This window comes from Symphalangus syndactylus, chromosome 8, assembly GCF_028878055.3.
Source record: "Symphalangus syndactylus isolate Jambi chromosome 8, NHGRI_mSymSyn1-v2.1_pri, whole genome shotgun sequence".
In the NCBI taxonomy this organism is placed as follows: domain Eukaryota; kingdom Metazoa; phylum Chordata; class Mammalia; order Primates; family Hylobatidae; genus Symphalangus; species Symphalangus syndactylus.
The window spans coordinates 41,776,425-41,797,026 of NC_072430.2; the positions used below are offsets into that span (position 1 = coordinate 41,776,425).

At 41.0% G+C, this 20,602-nt stretch overlaps 3 protein-coding genes and 1 long non-coding RNA gene across 7 annotated transcripts in view; 2 read left to right on the forward strand and 2 right to left on the reverse strand.

The window, feature by feature from the left end:
- Positions 1-7,142, forward strand: part of TMED10 (transmembrane p24 trafficking protein 10) — a 46,168-nt gene extending 39,026 nt beyond the window's left edge. The window contains exons 4-5 of the mRNA XM_055288783.2: positions 2,734-2,860; positions 3,612-7,142. Of these exons, the coding sequence (XP_055144758.1) occupies positions 2,734-2,860; positions 3,612-3,733 (249 nt within the window). The 3' untranslated portion in view covers positions 3,734-7,142. The remainder of the gene's footprint in view (positions 1-2,733; positions 2,861-3,611) is intronic.
- Positions 6,626-20,602, reverse strand: part of LOC134737308 (uncharacterized) — a 73,804-nt gene continuing 59,827 nt past the window's right edge. The window contains exon 2 of the long non-coding RNA XR_010122074.1: positions 6,626-8,078. This is a non-coding gene — a long non-coding RNA (uncharacterized lncRNA). The remainder of the gene's footprint in view (positions 8,079-20,602) is intronic.
- Positions 6,626-20,602, reverse strand: part of ZC2HC1C (zinc finger C2HC-type containing 1C) — a 63,224-nt gene continuing 49,247 nt past the window's right edge. Inside the window, exons 6-7 of the mRNA XM_063644255.1 lie at positions 12,771-12,878; positions 6,626-7,238 (exon numbers count right to left, since the gene is read on the reverse strand). The gene's annotated coding sequence lies outside the window, so the exon portion shown is untranslated. The remainder of the gene's footprint in view (positions 7,239-12,770; positions 12,879-20,602) is intronic.
- Positions 10,896-20,602, forward strand: part of NEK9 (NIMA related kinase 9) — a 46,195-nt gene continuing 36,488 nt past the window's right edge. For 3 of the 4 annotated variants that reach the window (XM_055288756.2, XM_063644185.1, XM_063644186.1), the window contains exons 1-5: positions 11,560-11,934; positions 14,391-14,568; positions 17,425-17,480; positions 18,018-18,088; positions 19,938-20,043. In XM_055288756.2, the coding sequence (XP_055144731.1) occupies positions 11,716-11,934; positions 14,391-14,568; positions 17,425-17,480; positions 18,018-18,088; positions 19,938-20,043 (630 nt within the window). In that variant the 5' untranslated portion in view covers positions 11,560-11,715. Of the gene's footprint in view, positions 11,935-14,390; positions 14,569-17,424; positions 17,481-18,017; positions 18,089-19,937; positions 20,044-20,602 lie in introns of all 4 variants that reach the window. The other variant, XM_055288757.2, reaches the window with a different exon arrangement.

Consider the following 20,602-nt stretch of genomic DNA (forward strand, 5'->3'; position numbering starts at 1 on the left):
CTGTCTCATTTAGGAAGCTCTGAGTGGCGAAGTATAGAGCAGGAGGGAAGATGTTAGACTAAGTTTCAGCTTGTATAGCTCCTGTATTTTTCTTGGGGAATTTTTGTTCTGCAGCTCTATATGAGATTAATGAACAGATATATATATTCTGGGTTAATGACAAAACCTGGCATTTGGCCATTCACCTAGGAAAGTTAGCTCTGTGCATTAACTATTGGTTAAATCTTACACCCAGAAGCTGTTCCGCAGTTACCAGTCACACCGTTAACTCTAGCCAACATTTTACAAATGCAAGAAAATGTGCATCTGGTGAGAGAAAACGTAGGTGTATCATCGCAAGTCTATCACCATATTTTTATGGACCTTAAATATAAACTCAATTTTTACATCCCAATCTTAACAGCAGTTTGTTTTATTTTAAATAACTTTTGTTCATCACACATTTAGTGAGGAATATAATAAGAAAACATAAAATAAATGCCTCCTATTCATCCCTTGTTAACTGCTGTTAACATTTCACAAAGAGAAAGAACAAGGACAATGAATTGAACAAAGGAGAGAAAAAAAAGTGGGCCATAGGGAATGTACAGTAAATAGGGAGTAAAGAAGCAGATATATAAACAGAATTATTAAGGCCAGGTGCAGTGGCTCACGCCTGTAATCCCAGCACTTTGGGAGGTCGAGGTGGATGGATGACCTGAGGTCAGGAGTTCAAGACCAGCCTGGCCAACGTGGTGAACTCTCATCTCTACTGAACATATAAAAATTAGCCGGGTGTGGTGGTGCACACCTGTAATCCCAGCTACTCGGGAGGCTTAGGTGGGAGGATTTTTTTGAATGTGGGAGGCAGAGGTTGCAGTGAGCCAAGATCATACCACTGTTCCAGCCTGGGCAACAGAGTGAGACTCCATCCTAAAAAAAAAAAAAAAAAGAAACAGAATTTTATTTTTTTTTGAGATGGAGTCTCACTCTGTTGCCCAGGCTGGAGTGCAGTGGCACAATCTCAGCTCACTGCAAGCTCTGCCTCCTGGGTTCACGCCATTCTCCTGCCTCAGCCTCCCGAGTAGCTGGGACTACAGGCACCCGCCACCACGCCCGGCTAATTGTTTTTTATTTTTAGTAGACGGGGTTTCACCTTGTTAGCCAGAATGGTCTCAATCTCCTGACCTCATGATCCGCCCGCCTCGGCCTCCCAAAGTGCTGGGATTACAGGTGTGAGCCACTGCACCCGGCCAGAAACAGAATTATTAAATAATTCTCTATGTGGAAACTTTAAGAGCAACTGGTATGTAAAAGTTTTAAGATCTGGAAAGCTGGCCGGGCATGGTGGCTCACGCCTGTAATCTCAGCACTTTGGGAGGCCGAGGCAGGTGGATCACAAGGTCAAGAGATCAAGACCATCCTGGCCAACATGGTGAAACCCCATCTCTACTAAAAATACGAAAAATTAGCTGGGTGTGGTGGTGCGCGCCTGTAGTCCCAGCTACTTAGGAGGCTTGAACCCAGGAGAATCACTTGAACCCAGGAGGCGGAGGTTGCAGTGAGCCAAAATCACACCACTGCACTCTAGCCTGGCAACAGAGCGAGACTCCATCTCAAAAAAAAAAAAGATCTGGAAAGCTCTGGTGGTGTATCCCATTTTAAAGCAAAGCATAATCTAAGACTGATAAAAAAACAATAATGACATCTTTGCTGGTGTGATAGATGCCTCTAGTTATTAGATACTCAAGAGTTTTCTTAGGGGTCTAACTTGAGAGCAGAAGACAGTTAATTTCTTTCTCACATCCTTTATTCCTCAGCATACAGGGAATTCCTTGTAGATTTCTTTTGATAACTGGCTGTGTCATTCTAAAAGAAAAAAATACATAAAAAATTCAGTGCAGTTTTCTCACATCTGAGCTCTGATACTAAACCTTAAAGTTGTAGGATTTATATGAACCAGAATTCTCTAATTGTGTATTTTGAATTATTACTTTAATGCTATAATAACATATGCTCACATTCCTATGTACTGTCAAAGGTTTAATGAATTTAGTGGTTTTTCTTCTAAAACCAGGTTTGACCTAATATGACTCTCACATTTATTGTATTAACAGTAGTTTACTTCTTAGACATGAGTGGAAGTGCAAAGTAAAGTGCTTTACTAAAGTCAAAAATCAGCTGGGCATGGTGGCTCACACTTGTAGTCCCAACACTTTGTGGGGCCAAGGCGGACAGATTGCTTGAGCTTAGGAGTTCGAGACCAGCCTGGGCAACATGGCAAAACCCCATCTCTAGAAAAAGTACAAAAATTAGCTGGGTGTGGCGGTGCATGACTGTGGTCCCAGCTACTTGGGATGCTGAGGCGAGAGGATTGCCTGAGCCCAAGAGGTCGAGCCTGCAGTGAGCCAAGACTGTGCCACTGCACTCCAGCCTGGGCAACAGAGTAAGACCCTGTCTCAAAAAAAAAGTAAAAAATCTTGGGACAATAGTATATCTTACTTTATAGCCTACGGTTATTATATTACTTCTAAAGAGATTTTAGTCAAAATTAAAGTATCAAAAAAGGTCTGAAATGCAAAGATATAGTCTATGGGGAAAGAAAGAAGCCCAAATTTTAAAATATGTTAGGATGATTGATAGGAGAGAATTTAAATCTGGTGAAACTTTAAAAAAGACTCCTCTGTTGCCTTCTTTATGTTCTTGACTGAAGCGATGTTTTCAGAGAGCTGAAAATATTCCATTCTTTTCCAGATTGCAAAAGTCGAGAAGCTCAAACCATTAGAGGTAGAGCTGCGACGCCTAGAAGACCTTTCAGAATCTATTGTTAATGATTTTGCCTACATGAAGAAGAGAGAAGAGGAGATGCGTGATACCAACGGTGAGGGGGAAGGCGACTCTTACTTCTTAAGTGACCCATAAATGAGACAGTCTCCAAATTTTCAATTCTGGTATACCCTTTTCTCAGTTTTGCCAAGGCGGGTATATGGAGGGGAAATTGCTTGCTTCGCTGTTGTTGCTGCTAAAGGTAAATGAGCCTTGTTAGATTTTCAAGAGAGTAGAAACTCCTAATGTGATAGGCAGGTGACAGCATCCTCAATTAGTCTATACCCATATCAAACTGATGGCACCAATCTTTGTAATTTTCAACATTTATATATAGGATAATGAACTTTTATTTTTATTTACTTATTTTTGAGATGTAGTCTCGCTCTGTCACTCAGGCTGGAGTACGGTGGTGCGATCTCGGCTCACTGCAACCTCCGCCTCCTGGGTTCAAGCGATTCTCCTGCCTCAGCCTCCCAAGTAGCTGGGACTATAGGCGCATGCCACCATGCCTGGCTAATTTTTCGTATTTTTAGTAGAGACAGAGTTAGCCAGGATGGTCTCGATCTCCTGACCATGATCTGCCTGCCTCAGCCTCCCAGAGTGCTGGGATTACGGGCTGGGATTACACCATGCCCAGCCAGGATAATGAACTTTAAAAAAAAAAAAATTATCTGAAATCCTACTCTTAGACCTAGGGACAGAGTGAAGTTAATTAATTGCCTTTACCCCCCTCCCCTGCCATTGTTTAGCCAGCTGAGGAGGCTCACTTCATTATGTTTACAATGCTTTTGTTTTTTTTTTAGAGTCAACAAACACTCGGGTCCTATACTTCAGCATCTTTTCAATGTTCTGTCTCATTGGACTAGCTACCTGGCAGGTCTTCTACCTGCGACGCTTCTTCAAGGCCAAGAAGTTGATTGAGTAATGAATGAGGCATATTCTCCTCCCACCTTGTACCTCAGCCAGCAGAACATCGCTGGGATGTGCCTGGCCTAAGGCATCCTACCAACAGCACCATCAAGGCACGTTGGAGCTTTCTTGCCAGAACTGATCTCTTTTGGTGTGGGAGGACATGGGGTATCACCTACACCCATAAAGTCAATGAGGGACTTCTTTTTAATTTGGTAGGATTTTGACTGGTTTTGCAACAATAGGTCTATTATTAGAGTCACCTATGACAAAAAAATAGGGGTTACCTAGATAATGCCAAAGTCAGCATTTGTCCTGGGTTCCCTTGTGTGATCTGTTTGGACTATGCTTTCTTTTCTTCTCTCACTTGCTCAGCAGCTTGGGCTTCCATTCTAGTTCTTTTACCAAGATTTTTGTGTGACCATGTTGATTTCACTTGGATTGCCCTCTTTCAATTTCCTTGTGAAAACACCCTTCACTTTCTCTTTACCCTTAGCTGAAATGTTTACGTAGCTTCTGGTGATATCTTTTCATGATTTTATGTCTTAAAATGGTGATGGATGTGACACCTCATAAAAGTGAGCTTTGAACTGTAGATAACTCTTAAAAGAAAATGTCATTTTAGACAATTAAAATATTTGTGCTTAACTGCTTGAACTTTTTTCGTGTATGTGTATTTAATTCTATGCAATATTATCACGTGTAGATTCATGTGACCACCATCACAAGAGACAGAACAGTTCTGTCACATGGATCCCTTGCGCTGCCCTTTTATAGCCACAGCCACATCCCTTTCTTACAACCTCACCCCAACCTGTGGCTACCACTGTTCTGTCCTCCATCTCTCTAATTTTGTCATCGCAAGAATGTTGTATGAATGGAATCATACAGAATGTAATCTTATGAGGCTGATCTTTTTTCATTCAGCATAATTCCCTTGAAATCCATCCAAGTTGTTGCATGTATGAATAGTTTCTTCCTTTTTTTCTTTTAAAAATGTTTTATATATTTAGGGGGTATAAGTACAAATTTCTTACATGCATATATTGCATCGTGGTGAAGTCTGGGCAGTTCCTTTTGATTGCTGAGTAGTATTCCATGGTATGGATGTACCACAGTTTGCTTAACCATTCACCCACTAAAGGACATAAGAGTTGTTTTCAGTTTTTTGCCCTAATAAAGCTGCTGTGAACATTCATGTACAGGTTTTTATGTGAACATACATTTTCATTTTCTGGGATAAATGCTCAGAAGGGCAACTGTTGGGTTGTATGGTGAACACGTATGTTTTTGTAAGAAACTACCCTACTCTTTTTCCAGAGTGGCTGTACTTTTTACGTACAGCCACTCATACAATTCATACAGTAATGTATGATTGATCCAGTTTCTTCACATCCTCACCAGCGTTTGGTATTACTACTATTTTTTATCTTAACCATTCACATAGATGTGTGTAATGATACCACATGTGGTTTTAATTTGCATTTCCAATGGCTAATGATGTTGAGTATCTTTTCGTGTGCTAATTTGCCATCTATATATCCTCTTTGGTGAAATGTCTGTTCATGTCTTTTGTCTATTTTCTATTTAGGTCATTTGTTCTTTTTACTATTGAGTTTTGAGAGTTTTTTTATATATCCTAGATAAAATTCCTCTGTTAGATATGTGGTTGCTTGAATTTTTAACATAACTTCTACCAAGCAAAAATAAGTAAAATTTCCAACTCTTGCATGGCCAGTCACTTACTTAATTCCTGTCCTTCAGTGTTCCATGTAGAGAATTAAGAGATATGATGTATAAAATAGACATTGAGGGCCATTAAGAGAGTAAATACTTAAAAATACATGTTATGAAGCAAAGCCAATAATCACTGTAGGAGTATGAGGTGCCTAAGGGCCAAAACTAATGTAAATAAGAGATAATGTGGATATAAATGACCATGTTTATAAACAGTTATGAAAAATGCTGTGACTTGAAATCTTTCCCACATCTCCCAAGAAAGTAGGTAGGAGTTTATCCTTTCTGTAATCTCTTTTTAACCCTGCTATTACAGGGCTTGTTTAATCACAGTGGCAAGAATTACATGTATCTTACAGTAAAGAAACAGAATACTGGAATTGTTAGAGAACCCTGATGTGTTGACCTCGATAAAGTACAAAGGTGGAAGAGGGAATGAGTTATGCTGTTAAAATCTCAGGCTATTCTGTTAATGTTCCTGCTACTATGAACCCAAACTTTTTTTTTTCCCCCTTTTGACTCCTTGTGTCTTACTCTCCTGTGGCATAAAAGTAGTTCTGTCGTTAACTTGTACAACATTGCCATCTGCTGTTGAGAATTGGTAGGTACTGCTTCTGAGAACCTGGCTGCAGATCCTTAGCATAGGCAGCAAATGTTGAGAAAGTCTATCTATAGTATTACATATACTAAGTTACAGAGGATGCATCCAAGTAGAGAAAATAATATGTGGGTTAAGATACATCCTTAAACTTTTTTTTTTTTTTCCGGGAACGGAGTCTTGCTGCAACGCCCAGGCTGGAGTGCAATGGCGCTCTCTCGGCTCGCTGCAACCTTCACCTCCTGGGTTCAAGCAATTCTCCTGCCTCAGCCTCCTGAGTAGCTAGGAATATAGGCGCACACCACCACGCCTGGCTAATTTTTGTATTTTTAGTAGAGGCAGAGTTTCACCATATTGGCCAGGTTGGTCTCGAACTCCTGACCTCAAGTGATCTGCCTGCCTCAGCCTCCCAAAGTGCTGGGATTACACGCGTGAGCCACCACGCCCAGCCTCCATCTTTAAACTTTTAAATGTGAAATTTCTATCATGTACCGTTAGCCTAACAAGATTTTCTTTCCTATTTCTGACTGGTGCCTTTCCCCTTTTTAGGAGCAATGAAAGCTACTCTGTTAGTTATGTTCTTCTGATGTGACAAAATGTCAAGAAGATAGGAGAAGAGAATATTTTATTTCGTTGATGCTTTTGTTCCCAAATGTGACCCCAAACTTAAGCTTTGTAGGAGTTGACATTCTTTCATGTCCCTTCCCTTTACTCATGCCAAAACTATCAACTGGGACACTTTGTGCTTTTGGTTTAAAAGTTAATTGATATTACATTTTGGTTTCATCTAAAAAGTAAAAGTATTTGCCTTTGACAAAAGACTGATACAAGAGCAAATAAGCTTTAAAATCAGGGGTGTTATGTGCTTTCCTCCATTTTTGAGCATATTATCCAAAATGGTCTGTATAATATAAATGAGAATGATGCAGTTTAAGTAAGCCTTGTTATACCATTGTCATGGACCCCTGTCATAAAGCCATTTCTCGGTTTGTTTGGGAAAGAGGCATATGGGGTTTATACAGATTCACTTGTAAATGTTGGATTGGGGATTTTTGTGTAAATTTTCTCAAATAAAGGCTAGCAGAAACCATTTTAGGTGTATGTTCTGTTACTCTTGAGTACTTCTATGTCTGGATTGGTGATAATTCTTCCATATTTCTCTGTTTTAAATTATGGCAAATTATACCTGATGAATTAGAGAAAACATATTGTTATTGTTATTCTTCAGTTACTGCAGATCGATAGTTTATATGAGCTAGTAAAAGATTATCATATTTTTTGTATGTAATATATGTAAATTTTATATATATATAAATTAAGAATCCTTAATTATGCATCCTCAGACCAAATATGGTTCTGTAAACTAGGCATTTTATTCTCTTTATCTTCTGTCTTTTGGAAACTGTTACTATTAGGTTCGCACAAAAGTAATTGCAGTTTTTGCAATTAAAATTGCAACTACATAGAATCACTCCTACAGAGAGCCATCTCCCTTGCCTTTCATTCCTAAAAGACCCCCCCCAATATATGAACCCTCAGGACTCACTTTTTAGGCCTATCATATCCAATGCAAAACCCCACTCCAGGAGGTAAACGTCTTTTCTCCTCTCCTTTCACTTACAGTTGAACATTTTTCACAAAGCTTCTTTCCAAAAGCCAATATGAAGTGCTTTGCACACTCACTGGCTGGCCTATTTATCCTCATCTCCATTCTCCCTCAAATAAATTTTATTATGAATCCATAATGTGTAAAGTAGTGGTTCCCATTATTTGAGTATAATTTTTTTTCTTTTCTTTTTTTTTTTTTTTTTTTGAGACGGAGTTTCACTCTTGTTGCTCAGGCTGGAGTACAGTGGTGTGATCTCGGCTCACCACAACCTCCGCCTTCCGAGTTCAAGCAATTCTCCTGCCTCAGCCTCCTGAGTAGCTGGGAATACAGGCATGTACCAGCACGCCCAGCTAATTTTGTATTTTTAGTAGAGATGGAGTTTCATCATGTTGGCCAGGCTGGTCTCGAACTCCCAACCTCGTGATCCACCCACCTCAGCCTCCCAAAGTGCTGGGATTACAGGTGTGAGCCACCACACCTGGCCCAATACATGCTTTATAAATCATTTATTCAGTCTGTTGCAGTGATGTCTCATAAAATGTTGAGCTGCATGTATAATTTTAAATTTTCTAGTATCACATTAAATAAGTAAAAAAACAGGTAAAATTTGCTGATTGTCCAGCCTCCCGAGTAGCTGGGATTACAGGCACACGCCACCACGCCCAGGTAATTTTTGTATTTTTAGTAGAGACTGGGTTTTCACCATGTTGGCCAGGATGGTCTCGAACTCCTGACCTTGTGGTCTGCTCACCTCGGCCTCCCAAAGTGCTGGGATTATAGGCATGAGCCACCGTGCCCAGCCGAAAATTATTTTTAGTAGTATATTTAACCTCATATACGCAAAATATTATTTCAACATATAGTTAATATAAAAATGGTTAATGAGATGTTTTGCATTCCATTTTTCATATAAAATCTTGAAAATCCAGTGTGCATTTCAAGCTATACCACATCTATAGTTTAAAATTAGACTAGCCACAATTCAAGTGTTCAGTAGCTATATGTAGCTAATGGTTACTGTGGCAGACAGTGAAGGGTATAAACTTGGGTTGGTCTTTGGTAGATTCTTTCATCTTGACAGTAACTCTACAGCCCCTGGGAATTTACCATTCACAAATTGGAAACTTCTGCAAAATAGCATTCGAACCATTCACTTGTTAAAGTAAAATGTGAAAATAGTTTGGTTTCAACCAAAGGCACTTTAAAATTTTACACCTTGGCCAGGTGCAGTGGCTCATGCCTGTAATCCCAACACTTTAGCAGGCCAATCACTTGAGGTCAGGAGTTCGAGACCAGCCTGGCCAACATGGCAGAATACCCTCTCTACTATAAATACAAAAATTAGCTGGGCGTGGTGGCAGATGCTTGTAATCCCAACTACTCAGGAGACTGAGGCATGAGAATCACTTGAACTTGGGAGGTGGAGGTTGCAGTGAGCTGAGATCATGCCACTGCACTCCAGCCTGGGTGACAGAGTAAGACTGTCTCCAAAAAAAAAAAAAAAAAAGTTATACCATTAGAATAAATGTTGACTATTTTTGAACTTATAAATATTCAAAGGTAAGACAATTAGTTTCAGTTATATCCAATATAATGAAGAATTCAGCAGGAATGTCTCTGCTCTGTAATAGGACATGTTTCTTCTAGGCTTGTAGTATCTATGCATTATCATTAGAACAATTCAGTTTCAGGCCAACCAAGTTATAGAAAACTAGTTCCTTGTTGCAAAGGTGCCAGAAAAAAATGAATTTTTAAGCTTAGGCTGAAATCTATTCAGCCTCTTTGAAAGTCAGCATTCCCAATTTTAAGTGTTTTTTTCCCATTCGACTGAGAAACAATTTATTGAGCATCTTTTCTGTTTAACAGAGTTAACCGAGAACAACAGAATTAACAGCTAATAGAATTAACAGATTTAAGCCAAACTAAACTCTGGAGTTTATCTAGATAAACAAGAGGCAATACCTATCCTCAAAGTGCCTTCTAATTAATAGGAGGATGTAGATGGAATGGCCTCTACCTGGAATGATCTCTCTACTTTGTTTAGACTTAACATTTTGTATATTCCTACACTCACACAGCAAGTTTGGCTTGCACAGATGCCACTCATAAAAGCCTCTCTAGAATCTTGCACTTTAATATCCCTAACAGAAACTGTTTTAATTGCCTGGTGGTTTTCTGTTACATGGAAGCTCTCTTAAACTAGGAACTTTTCACAAATCCATATGACACAATTTATTTTTATGTATTTATTTGAGACGGGTTCTCACTCTGTTGCCCAGGCTCGAGTGCAGTGGCATGATCTTGGCTCACCGCAACCTCCGCCTCCCCAGTTCAAGCAATTCTCGTGCCTCAGCGTCCCAAGTAGCTGGGATTACAGGTGTGTGCACACCCGGCTAATTTTTGTATTTTTAGTGGACACGGGGTTTCACCATGTTGGCCAGGCTGAACTCGAACTCCAGGCTTCAAGTGATCCGCCCACCTCGGCCTCCCAAAGTGCTGGGATTACAGGTGTGAGCCACCACGCCCGGCTAGGCACATGGCTTTCTCTTAGCCCCATCACATCCTGCTTTTTCAGATTTCTGGGTTCAACTTCCCAGCTCCCTCTTACTAGGTCTGTCACATTAAGCAGGTTACTTAGGTACCTCTGTTTCTGTAAAATGGGAATGTTAGGATAATACATAATACACAGGATAATACATAATAATGTGGGATAATACGTAAAAAACCTTTAGCATAGTACCCAGAACATAACACTCAATAAATGTTAGCTGTTATGTCTGTGATATAGACCATATTCTCACAACAAAACAAGCTTGGAGATGAGAAGTTGCCCAAGGTCACATAACTGATGGAACACCTATTGTTCACCGTATTGCTGTTTTCCTACTTGACGGTAGGGAGAACGTTATTGCAGATGTTCTGTTCCCAAACAGTGTGTGGCACCGAGTGCTCAAAGAATGTTTCATGAGATCATATGGTCAAATATCTGGAAAAACACATAGAATAAATTGTATCTGGAAAAAGAGACAGGGGGGAAGGAAAGTGTCAGGAGAGTTTACTTAAAATATTTTTGGAGTTGTGTAGAAGAGGGAAGGAGTTAGGATGGCCCTGGGAGGAAGAACTCGGCCCAGGGACCGAGATGACAGGAGGCAGACATTTAGGCTGTCTACATATATATATATATATATATATATATATATATATTTTTTTTTTTTTTTTTTTTTTTTTTGAGACGAAGTCTCGCTCTGTCATCCAGGCTGGAGTGTAGTGGCGCGATCTCGGCTCACTGCAACCTCCTCCTTCCGGGTTCAAGTGATTCACCTGCCTCAGCCTCTCGAGTAGCTGGGATTACAGGTGCCTGCCACCACGCCTGGCTAATTTTTGTATTTTTATAGAGACAGGGTTTCACCAGTTGGTCAGGCTGGTCTCAAACGCCTGACCTCAGGTGATCCGCCCGCCTCGGCTTCCTAACATGCTGAGATTACAGGCGTGAGCCACCTTGCCCGGCCATATTATCTTTACTATACTATCTCTCTAAAAAAGAATGCTGTCCAACGTTGGAATGGGGAATGTGTACACTGGGAATGCTTCCCCAATCACCCTCTTGTCACAGACCTGACGTCAAGATGAGACTGGACGACCTCTGGACCTCGAAGTTGTATGGGTCTGGACCGGGGAGGCAGAAGAGGGTCAATAGACCCGAGAGGCCGTACCGTCAGTGAAGCCCTTGTTCCCGTGGGAGCCCTTCGGTTCCACGCGGTTCCCACCACGCGCCCGCCAACCCCAGCCCGAGGCCTCACTTTGCAGGCCTTCCCCGAAAGCGGGAAGCCTTGGCCGCTGGACTACCCAAGCGGGCAAGCAAAGGCGGAGGAAACTCAGCCAGGCCGGAAACACAGAGAACTGTTTCCGGGTCGGGGGGCAGGAGCCACCATGGAGCTTCGCGGGGTTGCTGGGCTGATGGATCCGCGGGCCGGTATCTGAAGCGAGCGGGACGCAGCGCGGCCAGCGCCTCCGGGCATACGCAGGCTGGTCCCCAAGGCCCGCGGCCGCCGCCATGTCGGTGCTGGGCGAGTACGAGCGACACTGCGATTCCATCAACTCGGACTTTGGGAGCGAGTCCGGGGGTTGCGGGGACTCGAGTCCGGGGCCTAGCGCCAGTCAGGGGCCGCGAGCCAGCGGCGGCGCGGCGGAGCAGGAGGAGCTGCACTACATCCCCATCCGCGTCCTGGGCCGCGGCGCCTTCGGGGAAGCCACGCTGTACCGCCGCACCGAGGTAGCGGCCCTCGGCACCGGCCGCCCTGTCTGGCGCTGTCGGGTCGCCCCGAGTCCCTCCTTCTCGGCCCCGCTTTCCCAGCGTCGTGAGCTTAGTGCTTTAGGCGCCCACAGGGTATATGTCTTAGGGTCTTCACCACTCTTCTCACTCACCGGCACTAGAAATTGGCTAGATCATTGGTTTGACTAGTCATTTTTGATGGACCTAAGTTACCTAACCGTCTCTGAGCTTTAGTTTCCCCATCTGTAAAATGGGCTTACTGATAATACCCTGAAATCATCTTTCCTTTTTTTTTTTAAGATTATCTTGAGAATCAAACGAAGGCTCTTGTTCTGTAAATTAAAGTGGTATACGAATGTGAGGTATTGCCAAAACTTCCTTCCTCTCATGCTGTATATATAGTTCTTCAAGGTCGGGGTGAGGAGGAGGGGCAAAGCTTCAAAATCCCCACACCCGTGGCAACTCCGTTATTTTTGTCATTATCTTTAAGTTCAGCAGTGATCACTCAGTTGGAAGCTTTTCTTGAAGCTTATTGGGAAGATCTTTGTGTGTTGGTTCTTTATCAGTGTTTATCCTGCAGGGTTTATGCATGGGAAATACTTTGTTGGTATATTCTAAGCCATTCTTAATTTGGGGGGCACAAGGACCCCTTTGAGAACCTAACATAAGCAAAGTAATCTTACCCCCTCTATCAACACATTTGCACATATGCACATCCTTTGGAGAGATCCATGGATCACGGAATCCCAAGATAATATATACTAGTGTAAAACCCTGCAGTGATTATTCTACTTCCGAAAACTAACGATACATTGGATTTGATCATAAAATCTTACTTTAGGGTAAACATTTAATGAGAACTTGCTGGGGTTGCTGAAGGTGATTCATCCATCAGAAATCCATCTGCAGTTCTGGTGTGTGTTCCAAGCCAGCATACTTTAAGGCTGAAAGATGGAGAGAAGTGGTTGCAAGAGAATATTTTTAAGTGTTCTTTTTTATACTGATGCCACGTTAATATATGATGTTAGAGTTATTCTTAGTAGTCTGTTTTCTTTTTTGCACTCAATGAGAAAGAGGAGATAAGGATCATTATTTCTATATTTTAGTTAGAGAAACTAAAACAGTATACTTAAGTGACTTGCTCACTTAAGTTATAAGTAAATCTTGGACTAGAACTAAAGTCTTACATCTTGCCCATTGCCTTTTTATTATTATCCTGTTGAACTTTATTACTGGGTTTGTTTTGAGTTAAATTTGATTACACTTCCCAAAAATTGCATAGCGTTATCCATTATCACCAAATATTTATTAGATCTGTGAATTTACAAAAGTTCAGAAGCACTCTTTTTCTCTAGAAGCTTATATTTCAGTAGGAAAATAAGTTGACCATTGTTAGTAAACAAATAGCATTAAGTTGCATACGTAGAGATATGAAAAGAATGGACAAATATTTCAGTGTATGGGTTCTAAAAATTAAAGACATGGTTACAGTGAAAGGTTCATCAGAGTCTTTTCAAAAACATTGTAAAGGCTCGGCAGAGGCATTCAAAAGAATGGGGAGGGTTACATAGGTGGAGATGCTCCTGGGCTAGGAAGCAGTGTCAGCAAAGAATGAGGCCAGGCACAGTGGCTCATGCCTGTAATCCCAACAACTGGGAGGCCAAGGTGGTCGGGTCGCTTGAGGCCAGGAGTTCTAGACCAGCCTGGGCAGCACAGTGATACCCCATCTCTTAAAAAAAAAAAAAAATTTTAGCTGAGTGTGGCAGTGCGTGCCTGTAGTCCCAACTACTGGGGAAGCTGAGGTGGGAGGATTGCTTCAGCCCAGGAGTTCAAAGCTGAAATGAGCTATGACTGCATTCTAGTTTGGGCAACAGAGTGAGACCCTATCTCTAAAAAAAAAAAAAGATAGTAGACATCAGGAGCTACAGGATACATAAAAGTGTGAGAGGAGATTATAGAGTTGCAAAAGGGGGCATGACTTATTCTTATCCAGAAAGGGTAAGTGAAAATCACTAAGGAAGTCTAAATTTATAAAACTAGAGGCAAGTTTAGTATTTTCATTTTAGAAGCTGTGACCAGCTATAGATAATTGCTCCCCAGTTCTCTGCTTCTCCAGTATTCTTGCCCTGCCATAATCACCATCATGATTAGCAGTCTGTCATACTATCCTCAATAGAATCTTTTTGAGATCTATCCCCAGCCCATATTTTTACCTGGAACTGACATCATGCAAATTAAGTGTGACAACAACGTCTTAATGCTTTACTTCCCCTGTCCTGCAATAAATTATAATGCTAAATTGTACACATAACCTTTAAAGTCTGTTAAAAGGAAAAAATAAGAGGAGTCAGTCTCTGCCCCTCTAGGAAGTTTTCTTCTAGGCTTGCAGATCTAGGTGTGGATTCATTTGCTGCCAGGCAAGAGGAAAAGCACGATACCTCTGTTACTGTGTTTAGGATGACTCACTGGTTGTGTGGAAGGAAGTTGATTTGACCCGTCTGTCTGAGAAGGAACGTCGTGATGCCTTGAATGAGATTGTTATTCTGGCACTGCTGCAGCATGACAACATTATTGCCTACTACAATCACTTCATGGACAATACCACCCTGCTGATTGAGCTGGAATATTGTAATGGTAAGATAGAGTTCAGTGGGACTTTCTCCAGCAAGACTTTCTTAGACTCATAATTACCTTGAGGAGAAGAATATAAGAAGAGACATATACAGTGATAAAAACTTTAAATGAATTTCTAGAGTTTAAGAGAAACTTTTCAGGCCATGGAGAATTTTTGAAGTGGTGTACGAAATAAGGAGAGGGATTTTCCCCTGCATACCCAAATTTTCTCTTGTGATTACAGTTCCATTTTCAAACTATCTTTTCTTCGGTTGGATTTTACATTTATTTTTCAAGGTTTTTCTTTATGAAATGACATTAATTAACCAGAGTGTGGCTTGGCAGCACTTGATACAGTATTTAATAAGGTCTTATAGGTGATATTTATTTATATCGTCTTCAGCTAAAGCTATCCTATTGAAAAGTGGTCCAAAGATCATAACTGAGTGAAAGTGATATATGGTAAAGCATGGCCCTATTTATCTGGTCCCTGATTTCTTCAGATCATTTTGCTTCTAAGATAGCAATATAGCCTAGTTGTTAAGAAAATAGACTCTAAAACCAAGTTTCTCTACTTTCTAGCTCTATAACCTTGGCAAGAAACTTAACATCTCTGTGCCTCCGTTTCCTCATTTTTTTATTATTATTATTATTATTATTATTATTATTATTATTATTATTTGAGATGGAGTTTTACTCTTGTTGCCCAGGCTGGAGTGCAGTGGCGCCATCTTGGCTCACCACAACCTCTGCCTCATGGGTTCAAGCGATTCTCCTGCCTCGGCCTCCCGAGTAGCTGGGATTACAGGCATGCGCCACCATGCCCAGCTAATTTTTGTATTTTTAGTAGAGACAGGGTTTTGCCACGTTGGCCAGGCTGGTCTCGAACTCCTGACCTTAGGTGATCCGCCCACCTCCGCCTCCCAAAGTGCTGGGATTACAGGCTTAAGCCACTGCGCCCAGCAGTTTCCTCATTTTAAAATGAGTTTGTTGGCCAGGGACAGTGCACACCTGGAATCCCAGCACTTTGGGAAGCCAAGACAAGCAGATCACTTGAGCATAGGAGTTTGAGGAAAGCCTAGGCAACATAGTGAAACCCTGTCACTACCAAAAATACAAAAAAAATAGCTGGGTGGTGTGCACCTGTAGTCACAGCTACTTGGGAGGCTGAGGAGGGAGGATAGCTTGAGACTGGGAGGCAGAGGTTGCAGTGAGCTCAGACCACTGCACTCCAGCCTGGGCGATGGAGCCAGACCCTATCTCAAAAAAAAAAGCCTGGGTGTGGTGGCTCACGCCTGTAATCCCAATGCTTTGGGAGGCTGAGGTGGGCGGATCACAAGGTCAGGAGATCGAGACCATCCTGGCCAACATGGTGAAACCCAGTCTCCACTAAAAATAACAAAAATTAGCTGTGCATGGTGGCGCATGCCTGTAATCCCAGCTACTCGGGAGGCTGAGGCAGGAGAGTCACTTGAACCGGGGAGTTGGAGGTTGCAGTAAGTGGAGATCATGCCACTGCAGCCTGGTGACAGAGCGAGACTCCATCTCAAAAAAAAAAAAAGTTTGTTGATAACAGTACCTACTTTCTAGGATTGTTGTATTACATGCATACTGCTTGGTAGGTAGAAAGTGTTTGCTACATACTGTATTAGCTGTTAATCATCTTGTTGCACAAGAGAACCTCCAAAGCCCTTTTCTGAACTGCATGCTAAAGAGGTCCCAGCATATTCGTCACTTATGACTTTCTTGTGTAAACTCTTGTATGTTATGATCATTGGTGATCAATGCCATATACAAGATTCTGTTAAAAATTTTCCAAGTAGCAGAAGCCCTAGGTAGTTAACTTCTTTTGTGATTAGGAAGAATTGGAACACATGATACATTTATTGAAACTGACTTATTAAGTTGCAGGGGAAAAGAAGTTGTAAAAACCCAGGGCTAAAGTGTAAGTTATAGTTGCAGGTGGGATGTAAGATGAACCATGATTACTTGCAGTCTGTATTACTTGGTAAAGGAAAGAGAGAAGTAAATTCACACTTATTCCACAGAAAGGAATTAGCAAAGAGAGTAATGATAGGAAGCAGTCTAGGGGTAGACTCAAAATTTTGGGAAATTTTTCGGTGTGAAGTAGAAAATTTGTCAATATATACCCTATAAATACAAAACATTGCATCACAGGTGTAATCCAATTTTTTTCTTTTTTTCCTGAAATAGACTCTCACTGTCACTCAGCCTGGAGTGCAGTGGTGCGATCTCAGCTCACTACAACCTACGCCTCCCAGGCTCAGGCGATCCTCCCACCTTAGCCTCCTGATTAGGTGGGACCACAGGCACATGCCCCAACAGCCGTCTAATTTTTTGTATTTTTGGTAGAGACAGGGTTTTGCTGTATTGCCCAGGCTGGTCTTGAATTCCCGAACCCAAACGATTCGCCCATCTCAGCCTCCCAAAGTGCTGGGATTATAGGCGTGAGCCAATGTGCCCAGCCTAATCCCAATGTTATAGTAGTCACAACTGGGAGAGTTGTTACAAAAAATATTGTAGAGTCCTTAAAGGAGAGTTCTAGAAAAGAAATCTGATTTTGAATATACTTCACTTGTTGGGAACAAGAATGGTCTTTACTCACATCTTTTCTAAAAATGTCTTTTTTTTATTAAGCCTCTTGTGTTAGAGAGGGAGATCTTTGAAGAATATTTCCGATGCAGTCCTTGAGAGATGGGAAGAGTTTTGTGCCCATGTGAAAAGTCAAAAGAAGTAGTTGCCTATGAAGAGAAAGCAGAATCCTTCATTTCCTTGTGTCACCTAAAAAATCCTGTTACAGGAGCCAAGCTTTGATCTGTATTAAACAATTCAAACCTGTGTCTTGTTTAATTGCAGGAGGGAACCTGTATGACAAAATCCTTCGTCAGAAGGACAAGTTGTTTGAGGAAGAGGTAATTCATATTTCTATGGAAGGAAGTTAGAATTGTAGTGTTGTAATTCTTGCATTCTAGTTCTGTATTTACTCTTCCAATAATGAAGAGTGTTTTTTTTCTTTTGTTCAGACTCCTTCCAGGCTCTGATATTCATGAGAAAAGAAACCTCTAACAAGGAAGCTGTCTATAGCTGCTTCCTAAACGTTTTACCTCCACATCATGATTCTCTGTGGGCTTTCTTTCCTGATTCTATTACTGCATACTGGTATGCCCAGTTTTCTATAACTTTGCATTCTTCCTGAGTTTTTCCACATGTCTGCTTTACCATACTATATATTATAATGACATTGGAACTATTTTATGAGGAACCTGTTTTTTTGTGTTTTTTTACCCCTTCACTTTTCTTTGCCTACTCAACCTGCAAGGAGGAGATGTCAAGTCATGTTGAATTATAACTTCTGTTTGCAGCTTTCTTTGTTTTGTTTGTTTGTGTGTGTGTATTTACTTAAATGGAGCTTTTTGTTTCTAATCCAAATATTTATTTTTTCTCTGCAGATGGTGGTGTGGTACCTATTTCAGATTGTTTCAGCAGTGAGCTGCATCCATAAAGCTGGAATCCTTCATAGGTAAGAAGTAAAAAAAATTTATGGATGGATTCTTCTCTACCAATTCAGCCCCTACCCTGGATACCCCCCCAACAACACTTTTATTTTCTTGGTTAAGCAGCCAAGAGTTTTTCCATTGATATCATTAGGAAAGGAAAGTAATGAGGAATATTATTTTCACTCCCTGAGGTTAAACCATGTTTATGATCTAGGAAGAGTCTCCTCAGTAGCCAAGTACTACTTAGTCATTTTACAGACAAACATTTTAGAGTTCAGTTTGTTAATTCATCAGTAAAGCCTAGAAGGACACCATTAGAAGTCGTGTTTGGTAAGAATTCACAGCAATAGGCCAGGCGTGGTGGCTCACGCCTGTAATCCCAGCACTTTGGGAGGCGGAGGCGGGTGGATCACGAGGTCAGGAGATCGAGACCATAGTGAAACCCTGTCTCTACTAAAAATACAAAAAATTAGCCGGGCCTGGTGGCGGGCACCTGTAGTCCCAGCTACTCGGAGAGGCTGAGGCAGAATGGCGTGAACCCGGGAGGCGGAGCTTGCAGTGAGCCGAGATTGCGCCACTGCACTCCAGCCTGGGCGACAGAGCGAGACTCCGTCTCAAAAAAAAAAAAGAATTCACAGCAATAATAATTGGCAATTCTTTTTAATTCTATAATTAAGCTCTTTTAATTTAAATAAAAGCCTCTTCACTCTGTACAATTAATTATACAAATTTACCAGATCTTTAAAAACAAGCACGTTTCCATTCATTTCTACCTATAGAAGAGAAGCATCTCAATAACATTTTCACATCATTATGCCCTTCTTAAGTGAGTCATTGACTGGTGCCAGAGATTAATTATAATACACTAACATTTCTTTTTTTATTGGTTTGTTCATTCAGTTAACATATATTTCTTGATAGCTATTAAATGGCTTCTGTTGCATGTTGTTATTTTCTTTTTAAACATAACAAAGTATATTGTTCTGGTTTATTCGCATCTTTCAATAAAGGAAGCCATAGTGAACCAGGCACAGTTCATTTTGTTTTACATATGGTCAATTCATCTTTAGAAAAATAGCCTGTGATTTTATTTAGATGACTAAATGGCCTAATCATATCGTTGCAGGGACATGTAGGCCTCTTCTCTTGCCTTAACAGATTATTTGAAACTTTGACACCAACCAAGTTTGTTAAAGTTGCCTTGATACCACTTAATTCAAGTCATAAGTGATAGTTGAAGAGGTGTGGTATCTTATGGGAATTATGGTTACCTAGAGCACCATTTTCCTCATCTGACCCTCTCAACTTTTCCTAATAGCTTCAGTAGTATGGGAGATATTTCTATGCTGTGAAGCCCTAGAGGATGAAGTTAATTCTCTGCCTTCACTCCTTTAAAGTCCCAGCTTCAGTGTTAAATAGCATGTGAAAGTGATGACCACTGTGGGTAACACTCTTTTTTTGTTTTATTTTTTGTTTTATTTTGTTTTAGTTTTTGAGACAGGGTCTCACCCTGTTGCCCAGGCTGGAATGTAGTGGTGCAATCATGACTCACTGCAGCCTCAGCCTCCTGGGCTCAACTGATTCTCAGGTGCTTTAGCCTCCCGAGAAGCTAGGACTACAAGTGTATGCCACCACTCCTGACTAATTTATTTTTTGTAGAGATGGGGTCTCACTATGTTGCCCAGGCTGGTGTAGAACTCCTGGCCTCAAGCAATCCTCCTGCCTTGCCCTCCTAAAGTGCTGAGATTACAGATGTGAGCCACTGCACCCGGCCCACACTCATTTTTATTCTGTAACGATCCTGGGCAAGACGGGGGGTGAAATAAAACAATTATTTGTGTGAACTTAATTTGCAGCATCTTTTTTTTTCAGAGATATAAAGACATTAAATATTTTTCTGACCAAGGCAAACCTGATAAAACTTGGAGATTATGGCCTAGCAAAGAAACTTAATTCTGAGTATTCTATGGCTGAGACGGTATGTGTTGCCCTTGTCTTAATTTTTATTTTCTTTTCTAGCTCTGTGAAATATAACTATACTCCCTACATCTTGCATACTTTTCTCAATATTCTTGCAAGTTCTCCATACTTTTAATGCATGTCTTCAGAAGTCTTTTTCCTGGGCCCACTAGCAGGCATTTAAGTCATTGCCCACGTTACAGCTCTGACATCATAGCCTTTTTCCAACACTGATTAGGGACTTATCTAAAAGCAACAAAATGCTTTACTGTTTTGTCCAGGTTAGGATCTTTAGTAGATTTCACTTTATCTCTTATTTAATGTTTGAGCTCAAGGTGTTAGACATCTCTTTGTTTTTCCTTTGAATGCTTCTGGTTCAAAGAGAACCCCTATATTACAAGTGAAGGCTGATGCTCAGAGAACAATCTATTCTTTAATATTATACACAGTCTGAACTGCACAGGGGTCCCCTCTCACGTGATTTTGAGAAAGATCATTGGTAAAGAGTAGACATAAGTTGATCTTTAGGACAGTAATCTTATCCTTTTAGGAATTATAAAACCCAGTTATTATTATTC